We start from the raw sequence: 19,210 nt of genomic DNA on the forward strand, positions 1-19,210 counted from the left end.
TCAGATTGCTCCATGTCTCTTCATGGCTTGACAGCTCATTCTTTTTAAGTGCTGAATAGTATTCAGTTGTGTTCATGAACCACAGTTTCTTTACTCACTTACTGAAGAACATATTGGTTGCTTTCAAGTTTGGGCATTTATGTTTAAAGCTGCCAGAAACATCCAAGTGCAAGTTTTTGTGTGGACCTAAGTTTTTAACTGGTAGAACATATGGTAAAAGTTTGTTCTATACAAAACCATTGCTCAGAGTGGCTGCACTGTTTTGTATTCCCAGTAATGGTGAACGAGAATTCCATTTGTTCCATACCCTCACCTCCATTTGTTGTCAGTGTTTTGAATTTTGGCTATTCTAATCGACGTGTTAATAGTTGTCTTAGTTTGCATTTCCCCAATTACACATGTGGGGCATATTTTCATATGCTTATCATCTGTATGTCTTCTTTGATAAGATATCCAAGTCTTTTACCCATTACAACATTGGGATTTTGACTTTCTTACCGTGGAGGTTTAAGAGTTCTTCCTATATTTTGGATACTATAGTCCTTTATCCAAGATGGCTTTTGGAGGTGTTTTCTCCCAGTGTGTGGTTCAGCTTGCAGTTGTTTTTTAAAAATCTTAGACCCACAAAGTCATACCATGAGTGAGCTGTGCACACGGGGCTGCTAGTGAGCTGTGTTGCAAATCCTCAACCTTAATTACCTTGATTTCTTATTTTCAGGTCAATGTGACTGTGGACTACATTAGACCAGCCAGCCCAGCCACAGATACGGTGCCTGCCTTTTCAGAGCGTACCTGTGCCACCGTCACCATTGGAGGAATGTGAGTGTTCTGGCTGGTAGCAACTTGGCCATGGCTGGGAGTTCTCTTCTCATTCATGTCTCTCCTCCCTTTCACCCCAATTTGCTTTGTGTCACTCTTAACACAGTGGCTTGTGATTGTTATATGCCTGTGTAGCACTTTGTTTGCAGCGTACTTCACAATTGCTCATTAGTTAATCATATATTTTCATTATTGTCATTATTTAAGATTTATTGGGCTCTGTGTCCTTGGCACTATGTAGCATTCATTATTACTATTAATAATGCCATTTATTGAGTGTCAATCAGGCCCTTAGGTACTATGCAAAATTAGAAAGATTCTCTGTGTATTAGTTTAGGAAGTTTAATTGTAGTCCAGAAAAAGAAGAGAGGTTAATTGGACATTTTCTTTGAATAGACATATGTAATCAGTAGATGACAGGGTCTTCATCTTGTGTTCCACCGGCTGTACCCTGGTTACGTTCCAGAGTCTCCTGGGAGCTTGGTTGACGAGCAGCCTTCCAAGGAGGTATCTGATGGGGGCAGGAGGAAGCCCGCTGGGCCATGCTTCCACAGTAAATATTAAAACAATCAGTCAGTCCCCAGTAGCAATTCTTACTCTGCGTAAAATATACCCGCATGCTAATTGTCTCCTTCTCTATTTAACAGTCTTAAATGGTGTTTGTTACCAAACTGGTATTTTGCTTTTGTTTTAAAAGGGGGCATGGTGGAAGGGAAGAAAAGAATAGGTTTCTCATTAAAACAGGGATTGTCTTACTGCGAGTACAGTGGAGCCCATTGGGAGAAACACCTTTCTCTAAGCTATAGCCTGTCTCTGACAGGAAGGATATGGTAGCTAATGTGCTTTCCAGAAGGTCTCCTACCACACAGGAGCTTCTCCTGTGCTCGTTCCAAACACCACACTGCCGGCCCGCCTCTCTCCCCCACCCACCCCCGCCCTGCCCCCCGCTTCCTGTTGTCGCTTTTAGAAATAAGTATTTTTAGGTGCTGTTACTGCTCCTATACCTATCAATGTTGTTGATGTTAGCACAGCAATCAGGGGCTTCACTTTTGCCAAGAGGAACTGAATATAGGATTTTGATGTCATTATCTTAACACCTTCACAGGCGTTGGGTTATTTTTAGAAGCAGGTTCTTGAGAGATTAGATAATGTTTTCAGAATGGGGAAAACTGGGAAACATTTTGCTCATTCTTCTATCTGTCTAATTTGCAGTAATGATTATTACCAATTTGTCACCAGTTCTTAGGAGCTCAGTACATGCTTTCCTCCTGTGGAGAGCCGAAAAGTGAGTGTTCCCCTAGACAAATTTAAGATTTTTGCTGCCACAGACAAGGAGTCCTCTCCAGTAATTGCTTCTTCTATCTACCTCTGGTAAAGACAAGACCACTGCTGTCAAAATGCACATCTTTTTGGCAGATGGTTTCTCTTCATGCTTATCTAATGGCCCATTAGAGTGGAGGGATTTTTTTTTTGGTTACCACTGAGGTATATTGTCAAAATTTATGCTGCTTAAAATTAGATATTCTGAAAGTGTTCTTGTAGGGAGTTAACCTTGACCTTTCTCTCTCCCTGTTGTCCTAAGATGGTATTTGATTTACCAAAGTCCTTACCTCGAATTAGACCAGCCTGGCAGGGTACCTGGGGTGCCCTGCTATCCAGGGCATTCCGAATACTACTGTAGGAAAGTTGAGGTATGAATAATGCCAATATCCAAATACTCAACTTAGATTTTAAAATTATATTGAAAGTCTCCTGATTTTAATAGTTTTTTGATAACATTGGCTAGAACAGAGGATTTATGTTTTTATCCCAAATGTTTCAATTCCATTTTTAACATAATGAGTTAAATATACTGAGTTTGCTCATGGATTTGTTTCTACTAAACTAGACTGTCTTGAGTAAATTCCTGGGCAGTAATTGGGAGAAATGTGAGGATAGCCTAATATCATTAAGACCTAGCTTCACTAGAAGTGAGCTCCCTGAAGATAGAGATTATCGTCTGTTTTATTCCCTGCTGTAGTCTCAGTGTTCAGCAGTTCATAGGAGTTCAATAAATTTGTGAGTTATTTGTTTACTATATTGCAGTGTCCTTTATGAAATAAAATAGGGAGTGTTTAGATGTCTCATACCTGGGACAGCTGTTTCTTCTGAGCTACAAGTTGGCTTTAATCTGCTAAATATATACATTAAAAAACTTGTATCCGATGCAGTTTTTCCTGTTTATTTGGTTATTGGAAAGTCTGTGCCAAAAATGTGCTGTGCTTAGTCGCTCAGTCGTTTCTGACTCTTGCGAACCCGTGGACTGTAGCCCACCAGGCTCTTCTGTCCATAGGGATTCTCCAGGCAAGAATACATGCGCTCCTCCAGGGGATCTGCCCAACCCAGGAATCGAACCCAGGTCTCCCACATTGCAGGCAGATTCATTACCATCTGAGCTACCAGGGAAGCCCATGCCAAAGATAGGGTGCCTCTAGAAAATGTTTCTGATAGCATGCTTCTGATGTTTGGGTCTTCCTCAAGGCTTTTCTTTATTTTCCTGTGGCCTTTTGTTTTAATTTTTCCCTCAACTTTCTCTGCTTAAATCATTCCAATACTACTGTAGGAAAGTTGAGATATGAATGATACCAATATCCAAATACTCAGCTTAGATTCAGAATTATATCAAATGCTTCCTGATTTTAATAGTTATTTGAAAACATTGTCTAGAGCAGAGGATTTATTCTTTTTATCCCAAAAGTTTTAATTCCATTTTTAACATAAAAATGTACTTACATCTCCAGATCTTTGATGTACGATATCCTGGTGGATTAAATAACATCTTCTATGGAATGTTGACTTTACAATACTCCTTACGGAGCCCTAGATCCTTGTGATTCACATCTCCCTCTTCTGGTATGCTTTTCCTGCTCTAATTTTTGCACATTTTATGGCCATTTAAAAGCCATGCCTCTTACTAAACCTTTTGCAACGGCTTGTTTTTATAAAGGCTCGTTCTTTCTGTACTCATATGTCAACATTCAGTGAAATACATAATAAAAATGACCAGTATAAATCCAGGGACAGAAGTGCACAGGTGTGTTCGAGCAGTCCTCAGTTACTAACTGGTGTCAGCCTGTGGGTTTTGAGGAGGTTGTTGAATGTGCGGGTCAGTTAAGCAAAGGTTGCTGGGAGAGCTTGTCTAGGAATGTACCACGTCTCTTGTGACAGGCTTTAGACTTTATTCAATGTTTAGAGATGCGGTAGAATTAAGAAAAGATCAGCGCTACGTCTGTCATTACCTGTAGGCTCATACCCCTTCATATTGGCCTTTGTAGTGTCTAGAGGCTTTCCCTTTAGTCACGGGATCAGCTGTGAATCTCTGATTCTCCAGGAGCTTTTCTCAAACTGCTCATTCCAGGGAAGGAGAAAGAAGAGGCAGATGAGATGGCCTCTTTGGGGGTTATTTCAAAGGAGATATTTTTCAGTGGATTTCACATGCCCAAGTGTGTGAGCTGGCCCTGTCTTCGGTAGGGTTCTGTCAGTCCTCCCATGCTTTCTTTTGCTGTGTGGAGCGGCATCGAGCTGCATGGCCTTTGGGAGGCCCCTCTCGTGAAACAGTCTTCAACGCCCTCTCTCTTGCCGTCTAGGGAACGAATGAAAATGAGGTTCATGGTTCCTCTAATAGGTTACTTTTTTTTTCTTGATTAACTTCACTCAAGTTGGTGAGAGTTGTTACCTTTTAATCAAAGCAGTTTAAATAAAAAATTAAAAGATCAAACTTTGAGTTGTTTCTCATTCTCTGGCTCCCACGTTGGGAATTAGCTGATCCTTTTAGGCCTGGACTGTGACAGGAAGCTGTCAAGATGGCGCTTCCTGTTAATTACTTTTTATTGTATTTAAGACACTTAAATAACTCTTCTTGTGATTTAGTCTTCTATGTAATTAGCTTCAGTGATTAAAATCTCATTCTTCCGTTATTGCCAGAGCCTTCATGAAGAGCAAGTTTTGTGGGGTGACCTTTACTTGTGCTGGACTTCACAATTACTTTGAGCTCCAATTTGGCAGATTCATAGTATCTATTAGCTGATTGACCATGTCTTCTCACACATCACGTTTCAAAAAAAAAAAAAGTAAAAAAAATTTTTGTTCACATTTATAAAGGGGCACCTAAAAAACTAAGTTGGGATCCAGCTTCACACCTACACACTCATAATTACTACCTTCACACCTATACACTCATAATTACTACCACCACCCCATCCACCATCCATGGAAAATTGTCATGTATCCAGTAGGTACAGTGTCACTGAGGTATTGCCCCATTGCTTCTCATTATGTTAAAATATTTCACAATAATAGACAGTAAACATTTTTCCATTTTGGAGAAGTGAAAGATGGCAGAGATAGAAGTGTGGAATAAAAGCAGTTGGAAAATGCCTATTTTCTGCACAAAGTCAGTTTCTGGAGAGGTGATTTGAGTTTTATAACAGTGATTTTTAAAACATTGTTGTAACCTCTGCTCCTGACTGCAGAGCTTTGCTCCCTGCAAAGGCACTACTGTCCAGCTTAATGCCGTGTGGAGTCCTTACTACCAGAGATGCTGTGGGACATCTTAGTTACCTCTTTTGTAATGACTGTCATCTAGCAGATGTGAAGCCATCTTTATGAACTTCCTTTGTGGCTCTTTGACTTCTTCATAGATAGTTTGCCTTTATTATGTTTATTTAAATCAGACCGTTACTTACAAGGAATCCAACTTCTTTTGCTTTTTTCCATTTTGGTTCCAGCTTGCAGGCATACTTCCTCAGCTGTTCTGTTAGTCACTGAGCATGAGGTTAAGATCTTCTCCTTCTAGAATAGTTCTTTTCTAATCTTAGTTCAGTTTTTCTCGGCCATAGTAGGAAGCAGTGTCATACCACCCATAGTTTTTCGGGCTTGAGTTCTGTAGCTGTAAGGCTTTCGCTGTCTAGTCAAATCTTAAAACATACTAATGTCTGAGCTAGTTTAATATATTGGTGTGTCTTAAAACATACTAATGTTTTCTTAGCTAAATATAGCTGAAATCAATTTCTATCCTAGTGTTCTTCCTCACCAGGTGGCCCACGGCATCCTGAAGAGGTATTCTTTCAATAACCAACATAGTGTTAATGTCAGTGTCTCAGCCAGGAGATAGGATCTGGGTTGTAGCCACCTCTTCTCTGCACAGATTTATTGCTTACAGTTCATCTACTTTAGTGGATTCCCCTACTCCAATCTTTTCCTGCTTTGAAGGAGAAAGACATCAGAAGAAACATTCCTCTTCTCCTCCCCTTGAACCCCCTAACACCTAAATCATAAACACTTAACCAACCTTCACTTCTCAAAAGAGCACCTTAGATTGTTTTCTCAACCTCACAGGCTGCTTGATTTATATAACTGTGCTACTTCTGCCATGTGAAGTAGTGGGATTACGCCTGTTCACCATCCTTAAGACACTGGAAGCATCTGTGTCATTTGGCTTAGAATACTTTGGAAAGAATAGTTAAATAATTTCATGTGTCTCCTGCATCATTTTAAGAGAACGGCCCCATAAAGCACCATAAGAAGGAACTTGGTTTTTGCAAAGGGTTCAGGTGGGAGTCAGGAGAACACTGCAATTTTAGTTGGATCTTACATTTTGTAGCCGTCTATATGTGGGACTATCATGCTGCTGAGCCTTTTTTTCTTTCTTTTTTCTTTTTTGCTTTAAAGCCCTGATGCTTTCAGATTATTGTATTACCCTCATCACTATAAGGAAGTTCAATTAAGCTTTACATAATGGAGCACTTGGCTCTTATAAATCAGCCAAATCCTTTGCTGAGCAATGTGTGTTCTTTCACTTTTTTCCCCCTCAACATCAGTTGTAGAATATCAAGTACTGGGTGACAGTATTTCCTGAGCGGATCTTTAGGAAACTCCCTCATTGGTTTCACAAAGTATACCATGGAGTTTCCAAAGTATACCATGGGAGAAAATGAGGCTTTTCTCCAAATAAGAGGAGCTTATCCTCAGGGAGGAACATTCTGTCTGGAGTGCTTAGAGAGATGGATAAAGGTGTCAAAATCATGAGTTAAAGGCCCTGTTTGGAAAAAGGAAGAATGCTGTCCATTTCTGTGGGCCCTAAAAATAGCTCAGCGAGGGTCTGGTCCCAGGCAAGAGAGGAGTTGCTGCTCCTGTCTGCTGTGAACAGTAAATTTATCAGTTATTCGTCAAATATTTGCTGAGCACCTACTGTGTGTCAGGCACTAGCAATATAGCCGTGAGTGTTTCCCTCTGCTAAGTCTTCCTGGCTACGCTTCATTCTTGGGACTCTTCTTGCCTCTGGTGGGTGAGACAACAAGAGTCCTTAAGGATATTCACTGACTTTGCTGCCCCCTAGAATCTTGCTTGGCTGGATTTTGACTTTAAGAAACACAAGTGACTTTATATAAACAATACCTGAAAGGGCACTTCTCTATTCAGGTCTTGCCTGGGACTTTCAGCGAATTTACCACTCAGAAACAGGTTAAAATGAAAGATAATCCCTCTTATATCTTTATTTTTAGTTGAGCCGATAACTGAACCTGTCAGTAGACAAAATGAAATGCTCAAGCAACTCCCCGTTGGAGGCGCTTTGCCCTTTTTCCCGTCACATCACCGTTCCTGACTCATTCGGCGCCGATGGGCCTCTGCGAGTCTGGCAGTTGGTTATGACTCCCCTCTCTCTCCATGCTCCTGAAGACCTGCTTGTCTTATTCCTGCCTCACCTGGCAGAGGAAGGACCCAATGCTAACTTCCTAACAGAGTCTGCTTCTCACTTTTGTGGATGGTTATCCTTAAAACCTATAAATCCTTATACCTCTATAAATTAACACTACTAGATTTTAAAATTTTCAGTTTTAAGCTATTCTTACTTTGGTTTAGTATTTGCACTGTAATTTCTACCCTTTCACCCCTAGTTGTCTTATATTTGTTTTGTGTGGGTGTGCTTAGCCGTGTGTGTCTCTTTGCAACCCTGTGGACCGTAGCCTGCCAGACTCCTCTGTCCATGGATTTCCCCAGGCAGGAGCACTGGAGCAGGGTGCCATTTCCTACTCCAGGGGATCTTAGCTACACAGGAATCGAAAACACATCTCTTGCATCTCCTGCATTGGCAAGCAGATTCTTTAACACTGCGCCACCTGGGTTTCACCAGTGGTAAACTTTATAACGTTCACTTGTTGTTTCTGAGTAACTTTACATAGTATCTCTGTACTGCTCACTCTGAAAGGTTAGGAAGTTATAATGGTTACACTTCTTTAAAGAGGTTTGATTTTTAGGTTTTATTAAGATGGGCTTCCCCGATGGCTCAGTGGATAAAAAATCCACATACAGTACAGGAGATACAGGAGACACGGGTTTAACCCCTGGGCTGGGAGGTCTCCTGGAGGAGGAAAGGGCAACCTGCTCCAGTATTCTTGCCTGAAAAGTCCCATGGACAGAGGGGCCTGGTGGGCTACAGTACAAAGGGTCACAAGGAGGTGGATGTGACTGAGCAGCAAAGCACAGAGCATAGCACTTATCCAGTCTCTCCTCTTTCAGCATAATTGTCTTCTAACCTTTGCTTGTAAGTTGATCATAAATATTTAAAACCTGTCTCCCATCTCCATAGCTGTTAGAATTGTGTAAGTGTTACTGTTGGAACAAAAGACACAGAGTGATTAGTCCTGTAGAAAAGGAACTCAGCCTTTAAATGCAAAGAGAAATGCTGAATTAGTTAAAGATCTGCTCAGTAACAGTGTCACCCAATACATTAATTCTGTGTCTGTATTTCCTTCTTCATATACATTTCTTTATATGCAGTTGCCACTGTATCTCAAGTCATTCTTTTTGTGTTTCTTTCCTTTCATTTGTTGAAGAAACTTGATTTTTCTCATGTGTTGGGTGGTCAAATTTCTGAATGAAGTGTCTAAATATTTTTGCATACATTCATATTTGTTAGTATTATTATCAAATTGTAGCTTGAAAATTGTTTTCCTAAAAACTTTGAAGGCATTGTGCTCTGGTGCTTCAACAGTGTTTTTGAGAAATCCAATTTCTCTTTCTTTAAATGTAACTTTTTTCCCCCCTGGCTTTGGAATTGTTATTACCGTTTCCCATTAATTGGTTTTCTGAAATTTTATCAACATATTTCTATGTCTGTCTTTTTTTGCTTCGAACTCAATTGTCTTTTCCACTCTGAACACCAAAACAATTTTTGTTGTTGTTGTTACTTATTGAATTATTTTCTTTCTCTCTTTTGCTACATTGTATCTTATGCTTCATATATCTAACTTTTCTTCCAAATGTTTAAAACCTCCTTTGCATTTTTGTTCTATATTCAAGATGTCTTCATTTTTGCCTCTTGCTTAGTCAGCCAGCCATGTATATTGATTGATTTTACATTCGTAACCATCTCTTGTTCATTCATCTCACTCATTCACATACTTACTTGTTAGTTCATAGACTCAGTATTTCGAGAGTGCCTGGTGTGTACCAAGTACCTGGAGTATATCATTGTTCTAAAATGGAAATGATTTGTATGCCATGAAATTTACATACTAGTCTCTTAGTCACACCCATTTTACTTTTTAATTGCAGCACTCACATTTAAATTTCCTGTTCTTTAAGTATTCTGTTTTAATAGCATCCTTCCTGGTGGCTCAGAGGATAAAGCATTTGCGTGCAATGCAGGAGACCCGGGTTCTATCCCTGGGTGGGGAAGATCCCCTGGAGAAGGAAATGGCAATCCACTCCAGTATTCTTGCCTGGAGAATCCCATGGACAGAGGAGCCTGGCGGGCTACAGAGTCCGAAACGAGTGAGCGACTTCACTTATTAGTCTATGAATATAATGTTTTCTTTATCTCTGAGAATCTTATTTAAAAATTAAACACCTCTTCCAGCTTTCCCCCATGACTAAATGTTCTTTGCTTTGTTCTTTTTCTTTCATAAGTTCTCCAGCATTGTGTGAACCTTGACCTATATTTACGAAGGACCCAGTTGGAGGTGGCCCAGCTGTTGCTCTGCAGTAGTGTGTCTCGCAGACATCTCTGTCATAAAGAAGTCATAGGAGAGGAGAAAGGACCAAAGGGAGCCTTCCCTATATGGTGCCTGAAAGAGGAGCTGGAACACAGAGGGAGCAGGCAGATTGCAGACCCCACCGAAACTGTCAGAGCTTGGGGGCTTTTGTCAGCTGTTAGGGAGCCTTAGTGTATTTTCCGGGCCTATAAGGTTGAGGGGTGGGGAGCAGGGATAGGGTAGGCCTATGCTGTGTTCAGCCACCTCTCTCTAAATATTGTGCCTCGGCTTTACTTTCAAGCCACACAATCTGTCTAAATCACCTGCCCTCTGTTCTACTAGAACACGTGTTTCTTTGAAGTGAATTATCTTGTATGACATTGACAATTTGGGGAAACATTGGATATAAAGCAGAAGTCATGTTGGTTTGTAAGTGACATTCCCAAATACATTGAAATATTGAAAGGGTAAGGGGTAAACTCTTACATGTAAAGGGAGAGCTTCAGAAGGTACAAAGACTTGAGAAAAATCTCAGTGTGAAGTTGAGACGTTTACAGTAGGAACTTCCTTTAATTTAAGTCATGAGTGCTTTAGTGGCTTCAAGAACCTTTATTCTGTTCATTGTTTGGCTCAGTAGCACCCTGTCAGTGAGGTCGGAAAAGCTGTGGAGACACTTTTTCCAGTATTCAAACAGTGGATTAATGAAGAAAACTGGGCTTCCCAGGTGGCTCAGTGCTTGAGAATACACCTGCCAGTGCAGGAGACGCGGGTTCGATCCCTAGGTCAGGAAGATCCCCTGGGGGAGGAAGTGGCAACCCATCCCCATGTTCTTGCCTAGGAAACCTCATGAATAGAGGAGCCTGGCAGACTCCAGTCCACAGAGTTGCAGAGAGTCGGACAGGACTAAGCACAAGCACACTGAAGAAGGCTACACCCTGCCTCAGACTTTGTTTTGAATAAAGTGGTCTCTATTGATGGCACAACATTGTAAACCAACTATACTTTTTAAATGGTCTCTGTTGAAAACAAAGCCCGATAGTCCCTCCTCTAGAGGTAGTGTCAGAGTCCCAGAGTTCAAGACTACTCAGCCTGTAGAGATTTCCATTGTGTGCCCTTTTTATTAGGTTTTTTTTTTTTTTTTTTTTTTTTTTTGCTGGTGCTTAGGCTGTAAAGTTCCATAGTGTTTAAGGGGACCACCTATAACCCTGTTGGTTTAGGAGTTTTGGTGCTTATGTGGTATATGAATTGATCAGGATCACACAAACATGTAGGTGCTGGAAAAAATGCCAAGTGCTTGCTGGTTAGGGTATTTCTCTTTTAGTTAGTTAGTTCAGTCGCTCAGTCATGTCCGACTCTGCGAGTCCATGAATCGCAGCACGCCAGGCCTCCCTGTCCATCACCAATTCCCAGAGTTCACTCAGACTCACGTCCATCGAGTCAGTGATGCCATCCAGCCATCTCATCCTCGGTCGTCCCCTTCTCCTCCTGCCCCCAAGCCCTCCCAGCATCAGAGTCTTTTCCAATGAGTCAACTCTTCACATGAGGTGGCCAAAGTCCTGGAATTTCAGCTTTAGCTTCATTCCTTCCAAAGAACACCCAGGACTGATCTCCTTCAGAATGGACTGGTTGGATCTCCTTGCAGTCCAAGGGATTCTCAAGAGTCTTCTCCAACACCACAGTTCAAAAGCATCAATTCTTCGGCACTCAGCCTTCTTCACAGTCCAACTCTCACATCCGTACATGACCACAGGAAAAACCATAGCCTTGACTAGATGGACCTTCGTCCTAGCACCTCCATGGGCATCGTAGAGATGGGTGGGGAAGAGGCGGCCTGGCCGGCCCTGCTCTCCGGAACGCTGTTCTTGATCCATCGCTCAGATGATGTGCCCAGAACCTACTCACTGTGTACTTCGTATCTGTCAGTAAAAGCCCTTGATATGCTATGCTCAATTACTCAGTCGCGTGAGACTCTGAGACCCGTGAACTGTAGTCCACCAAGCTCCTCTGTCCACGGGGCTTTTCCAGGCAAGAACCCTGGAGTGGATTGCCTCACCTCCAGGGGATCTTCCCAGCCCAGGGACTAACCCAGGTCTCCCACACATTGCAGGCAGATTCTTTATCGTCTGAGCCACCAGGGAATCCCTTGAGGCTCCCCCAGTTTGTCACCCATCTGACCCTATCTGTTTTCTGTCTTTCAGGATTTGTGCAAACTTTCTGACGTGCTGCTAACTCGCATTCTCATTCTCCGTCACCATTAGGGCTTTATTCTTGTGCATATGTCTTTTGCGCCATTTCAGCAGGACCTTGTAAAGAATGTCATGTGGACTTAAGTTCTCAGTCTGCCATTCTCAACCCCCCTCAAGCATTCTTTCTCTCTTCCTTTGGAGAATGAAATTGATGTGATGAGGAGAAGGGACATTCGACATGGTTACCAATAAGCACAAATTGTGTCTTTTAATGCCATTTCTCAGCCCCTTTCTGTATACAGTTCTGTGGCCAGCACAGTACACAGAGGTAACAAAGTAGCAATGGATTTTTATCTTCCTTGGTGATGCCGCTTAACAGGGATTTGCTTCAGTTCATACTGAATGCCTTTTTTAAAGTAATAAAAATTGTAGTAGCATTTTCAAAAGTTTAAAAAATATGAAAGAATCACTCATTATGTAATTGTGCTAACATAAGCCTTGTTTGAAGGGTGTGCCTTTTGAGTGCAGGTTATTTTTTAAGGATGTAATAATTTCAAACAGGAAAACTTTGACCATTTGGCATTTTGTTCGATGAAGGCTAGTTGTTGCTGGATCTGAAGATTCTGTAGCTATTTTTTTAAAGTGGGCTTTGGAGGTAAACACAATTGAGGTTTAAACTCAGTTCTATGCATGGCTGATTCATGTCAATGTATGGCAGAACCCACTACAATATTGTAAAGTAATTAGCCTCCAATTAAAATAAATTAATTAATTAAAAAAAAAACTCGCTCTATGCCTCGATAGCTGTGCAGTCTTGGGCCATAGTTTTTTCCTGTGTGAGTTCTATACAATAATACTACACTCCTAGGGCTGTTGTGACATTAAATGTATCAATGCATTTAATACGTTTAGCACAGTGACTAAGCCAGAACAATCAAATACGTCCATGGGTCCTAAGTCTGGACTCCAAACTGGTCATTGGCCTAATTTCAGACCTAGTGGTCTCTTTCGTCCCCTCTGTCACCTCTCCTACGTCTCTGGCCATCTGTTTGACTCAACTTTTTCCTTTCCTAAAGGATTTTCATTGACGGCTTTTATGTTCCATCCTCTTCACAGTTCCCCCTCCTGCCCCTGGCCAAGCCCACCCACTTGATAATGTTGCTACCTCACAGATGGACTTGAATAAGATCGAGAGAATGCCTAGTATGTGCTACATGCTCAGAGGCTTAACAACAAATCACCCATGGGATTATGCTTAGATGCTGTTATCCTAGTCTGTCTGTTGTTTTGGCTGTGCTGCTCTGCACGCAGGACCCTAGCTCCCCGACCAGGGATTGAACCCTTGCCCCCGCTGCGCTGAGAGTGAGGAGTCTTAACCACTGAACCACCAGGGATGTCCCCTGTACTAGTTTGTTTTTATTGTTCCGTGGCAGATGCTTTGGTTTTAGACTTCTCTTTTTTTCATTTTTTCAATTGCCACTAAATCATATCATTTTTCCTCTAAGCAGTGAATGTAAATATGTTCACCTAAGTACTACTGTAAAAGTAGAATATATTCATGAGTAATTTTTAATGCTTCAGGGAGTTTAACATGCACTTCCCATTGAGTAAGAACAATATATATTCCTTAGTAAAAGCAATTTATTGAATAATCTTTCAAACCAAGAGGTGTTGCTAACAAGCGGACTCCCTGGGTTTAGTTGCTTCATATACTTATTTAGTTACCTATTTACTTCCTATCTGTCTGTATGAGTTGTTTTAAAGGCAGAGGGCTATTGACTAAGTGTTTTAGGAGATCTTGCTATTCTGTATCCCTACATTGAAAATCGTACTGAAAGTAAGATTCTGTGTATTGCAGCAGGGTTGGGGGAGAGCTGCCGAATCTTAGTTCCCTACCAGGGATTGAACCTGGGCTCCCAGCAGAGAACGTGGGGAGTCCTAACCTCTGGATCTCCAGGGAAGTTCCCTTTGTAGATCTTTTAGGGATCTGCATCTCTGCTGTGATGCCTTTTGTAAGCTTTGTGCCATCACTGTGTTCACAAGTCGAATATGGAGGGATTTAACAAATACCTGGACCTTGGAGGTCAGCACGCGTGGTAGAATTTGGAGAATTTAATGGCATGAGCTTCATAAGGGCCAAAGGAAATTTGAGACGCCTTTCATCAAGTTTCCTCGGTTTTCCATCGAGCCTTTTGGCTTTCTGATATATCTATTTACATAACAGCTGTGATTCAGCTAACTATTGCCTTAATGTGAGCTTCTATTGTGTTAAAATCGTGATTTATAAACCATCATGTATCAGGTCATTAACAAGGGGAATTAATTATATTATTGTTCTTACACCATCTCGCCTCCTCCCAAAACAAAACCACCTTGACACTGACTACAAAATCGCCTTTCTTTTTCTTTAAAGTAGGAAGCCCCTATGGAAATCACTCAAATGTTTGTCACCACTTTCTCAGAAACCTGTCTTTGAAACTGTTCTATTGTGTGTCACTTAGCATGGCCTGTGGCTGCAGAGCAATCAGACCATTTAAGTGAGGCTTGATCACAGGGGCTCCGGAGTGGTTTACTGTATTTCAAAGTTGGGAACCAAAATAATCCCGTGTTCCCCCCAAGGGGAGTGAAGAAAAGGAAACCTTGAAACCCCGATTGTGTTGCTGGGTTCATTTGTTGCTTCTATTAAAATGAAGAATCCTTAAGTTAAAAAACAGTTTGTCTTTTAATCCTTAGGAAAACATTGACCACCTGAAAACATTTTTGTTTAGACTTGGTTGCAGAGATAGAAACTCATTTCTAGAGCCGTTACCCACTGCAATTGTATACTTTGTTTTTGCAGTGAAAGTCGAAAGCTGCTCCCACATTCTAGACCTTGTCTACACTGACGCTGGGCTTGGTCCAGTTGCTAATGGATTCCGGGGAACAAAACAGGACTTGCCTGTTCGTGTGGTGCCAGCTGGCTGGGTTATGGGCCATAAACCATAACGGAGCCGTTAGTAGAATTCTTACTCGGCCCATTTTTCCTTCCTGACCCATATGAAAGAACTTCCCTTGAGCCTCCACCGTGAGAACCCACCTGTGCCAGAACAGTTTTTCTTCTAAATTATCTAGAAGAAGATAGTTATTCTTCCAGTTACCAGTGGCTAGGTTTTTCTTGCAGCAGACCGACAGCCCTCCAGAATCTAGGTTATTATTTTGAACACCTTCCTCTAAACAAAGCATTTTCAATATGTATCAGCAAATGCAAAAAAAAAAAAAAAGCAAAAACTACAGAGGGTTTGAAAAAGGCTTTCCCCATTGCCATTTTGGTCTCTACCGGACCTTGCGATTTGGCTGGTTCTCCTCACGCTGTCGGAGCTGATCCTTCCCGTGCCATTATGTAATTTTCTGTCTTGGGTGCATGTTTGTGTGGGCGGGTGGTTTTGTTTTGTTTTTAAGTGGTGTTTAATGTCAGGCTAATAATAAACTGGATACGTAGGCCTGGTTTTGTCATAATGGCCGCGCGTTTGCTTATTTGTCCCTTATTCCCCTGAGAAGCAGAGAACTCCCCCTCCTCAAGTGGTGCCTACATGTTGGAGGGGGGCCCTTGTCATCACAGCTGCCTAGAAAATGCAGCGCAGCGACTGGCAGCTCTGCCCTAAAGGGACAGACGCGAGGAATCTTCTCCCGGGGTGCTTCCACAGCCCATTCCTTGTCTTCCTGCGACCTAAATAGAGCCAATAGGAATGCCTTTGCCGCTCCTGAACCAGTTCCAGAGTTTGGTCTGCTCTCTCCCTACAGTTCTTAGATTCTGTATCTTTGCGAAATGCCAGGACCTTTGACAATGACGCTTTATGAATCTGGGGGCCTTAAGCTGAATTCCATCCTCCTTGGCGTCTTGAGTTATTGAAAAGGAGACTCTATTAGTTGTCTGGGCTGTTTTTTCACACAACTGCATGATTGAATCACTTGGGACTCTTAAAAAATAATGGTATCCTATATTTTAAAAACCAGGTCCTGATATTTATTGTCTTAAAAATACTGATTTTTACCCTTAGAGATGCTGGTTTTCTTGGCCTGGAATGGGTATCCTGAATGGTGATTCAAATGTGCCACCAGTGTTAATAAGCTCTAGGAAAGGAAGACCAGAGGAAATAGAAGTTTCCAAAACCAGCATTCTCCTCTACTCTCAGCTAAGTTGTAGATGCAGGTAATAGGAAGAATAAAAATGACGTCACAAGTGTGTGTTTTCTCAGTTCACTTTCACTCCCTAAGCTCAGCCTTTCCCTCCATTAATTTCTCTTTTACCAGCTCTGCTTCAACAAAGTGCAGAATGGCAGAGTAACGCTGGGTCGAAGGGGATGATGGTTATTTCTAGCTCTGCCTCCAGCTTATTGAGTGACCTTGACAAGTCATTCACTGTCTTTTCCTAAGGCCCTAATCTTGCCTTTTCTGAAGGAGTGGCATAAGCAGTATTGCAAATATTATGCCTCCTTCATTTACCTCTTCTTAGTAATGCAAAATTCCTTTAAACTTATCCTCGGGTTCCTAACAGAAGTTTAACAGGCAGTGTTAAAGTCTTGGCTTTAAGTCTTGGTGTGAATTTGTCGTCTTGTGTAGCCCTCCCTGCTTAGCTTCTGGATCATAAACGCTGGGTTTACTTGGAAGTCTGTGGATTTGCGAACTCAGACAGCTAACTCCTAGTGATTACTACTGACTGACTGAGTGCTTTCATTGCTACTGGCTGCTGTGGTGGTTCGTCGCTCAGTTGTATTTGTCTCTTATGTGACCCTATGGACTGTAGCCCGCCAGGCTCCTCTGTCCTTGGAATTTTCCAGGCAAGAATACTAGAGTGAGTTGCTGTTTGCTCCTCCAGGAAATCTTCCCTACCCAGGGATCAAACCTGGGTCTCCTACGGCTTCTGCATTGCAGCAGATACTTGACCGCAGCTGACATGACCTTAAATTGTTTACCGTGGGAACAATATACAATATTGTGAGGTGATTAGACTTCTGATACTCCTTTTACATCTTTCTCTAATTATCCAATTCAGAGATTTTTGTCTGTTTGGTGGCTGTTGTATTGTTTTAAAATTTTCTCCTTAACAGGAATTCTTAAGTAGGAAAAGTTGTGTCTTTTGTTGGTGGTGATATTGTTGATACCTAACCAAAACTGTGTCTTTTAAATACTTTGGGGATCAAAAGAAAGTAGAGTTGACTGTGTTCTATTTTGGGCTGTGGACTGACATATCTGAAATTAATAATGTGTATTTAGATGACTGAGGCATAATTATGTGGCTGCGTTTAATCCAGACTAATATCCTCAAGTGATTTGCTGTTTCTGTTGTTAGCCTTCTAGATGTAACCCCACTTATGACCCTGACTGTTTTCCTTCACGCCTTACTATTTATAAACAGGGCTTGTACTCAGCTAGTATTCACTTGTATAACAAACTGGCCTGTACTGTAATGTTAAATATTTTGAATATTGCCCCCTGCTTATAACACACAAACATTTGAGTCTGTTCTTAACCTTGGAAGACTTGTTTTCCAAATTTGGTTTGGTTGGCAGAGAGGAAAGAGTCAATGTCTTTGTTTTGGAGGGGTTGGATAGTTTGAATTGGCACTGTTTTCCATACCTTGTTCTGCATTGTGTTTGAGAGGGTGTGGCTGAGAATCTCAGCCTGAGCTTGAGTAGAACTTGGATGGTGTGTGTTTTTCTTATAAATGCAGTGTCCCAGTATCCATAAAAAGTAAATAGAAGTCCCTGGAGGCTGTGTTTTTCCCATCAGAAACTCAGGGAAATTGGGGTATGTAGTTTGTACTGTGCGCATTCTGGTTTTCCTCTTTAGACCCTTACAGCAGTAGTTAAGGGCTTCCTTTTTGACATTGGTCATGTTCAGCAGTAAGACAGTGTTCATTGTGGATTAGAGCATTCATTAAGGTCAGCGCTCATCTCCCTTCCTCTCCCTAGCCAGCCCTCTGCACAGTTTACCGTCCATTTTCATAGCTGAGTAATCTTTTTCTGGAAAGTATACTTTTTTATGCCAGCTTCAAAAAGCAGGAGCTGAAGAATGGGTTCACTTTGCCTAGAGTCCAGTCGGTGGGACTGAAAGCAGTCTGGAAAATGAAATCATGTGTACTAAGCCACTTCAGTCCTGTGTGACTCTTTGCAGCCCCATGGATTGCAGCCCACTGAACTCCTCTGTCCACAGGATTTTCCAGGCAAGAATACAGGTCTCCATTTCCTCCTCCAGGGATCTTCCCAACCCCGGGATTGGACCTAAGTCTCCTGTATTGGCAGGTGGATTCTTTACCACTAAGCCACCTGGGAAGCCCTCAGCAGACTGGGATTTTCCTAAAACTTCTCTAGAGTAAACTTGTTTCCAGGGCGCAAAGCAATAGCAGCATCGCAGCCCACAGCCTCCCAAGAAACACAATTAAAGAGGTGAAATCTGCCCAGGGTATCTGGAATCTCTTCTCCCTCTTGTTTAAGTCTTGAGGATTTTATTCACTCCTGATTTTTGTTCCATGTGATTTCAGGAGATGATGATTTCCCATTCATGACATAACTTATATGTCACCCCCTCTGTCTCCCCTGTAATAACAAAATTGCTGGGATAGCTCTCCAACCAGTTTTTTAAAAAAATCTGATAATTCATTTCTAAATTGGAACTTGTTTCTTTCTAATCAGCCTTGTAATGTATTACAGACATCACTCTCGGCATTGGCTACAGAAGTGATTTAATGCTGAGTTTTTAATGACTCCTTCATTAATCCTGGTATTCTGGGATTTAACACCCGCTGGCCTTTGACCAGTGGAAATGATGAAAACTTAGATTTCATGCATATTGGATAACACTGGCCCATTGCGGGAGCCATGAATCTTGCCACTGCAGCGGATGCGTGTGATGGAGAGGCTGCAGCTGGGTGGGCGCACTCCCAGGCCACGCGCCGCTGCCCACGAGGTGAGCGCAACATCTCTATCAGCCCAGGGTGACCTCCTTTCAGGACAGCCGGGTTTGGAGCAGGAGCCTGTACTGGTGGCTTCATCCACCAGACAGGCCTCTGGATTTGAGAAGTAAGGCTCACCTTTTCAGGATTTCTTTAAAGAAAGCATCATGTACCTTAACATGATAAGGTACATGTAACCTTAACATTGGTCCTTTTTTTTTTTCTTCTAGTAATGCCCCAGAATTTTGCAGTTCAAGACT

At 41.8% G+C, this 19,210-nt stretch overlaps 1 protein-coding gene across 1 annotated transcript in view; it reads left to right on the forward strand.

Moving 5' to 3' along the window:
- Positions 1–19,210, forward strand: part of SND1 (staphylococcal nuclease and tudor domain containing 1) — a 420,634-nt gene that overhangs the window by 184,624 nt on the left and 216,800 nt on the right. Inside the window, exon 12 of the mRNA XM_069588315.1 lies at positions 719–819. Within this exon, the coding sequence (XP_069444416.1) occupies positions 719–819 (101 nt within the window). The remainder of the gene's footprint in view (positions 1–718; positions 820–19,210) is intronic.

This window comes from Ovis canadensis, chromosome 4 (genome assembly GCF_042477335.2).
Source record: "Ovis canadensis isolate MfBH-ARS-UI-01 breed Bighorn chromosome 4, ARS-UI_OviCan_v2, whole genome shotgun sequence".
Classification (NCBI taxonomy): Eukaryota; Metazoa; Chordata; class Mammalia; order Artiodactyla; family Bovidae; genus Ovis; species Ovis canadensis.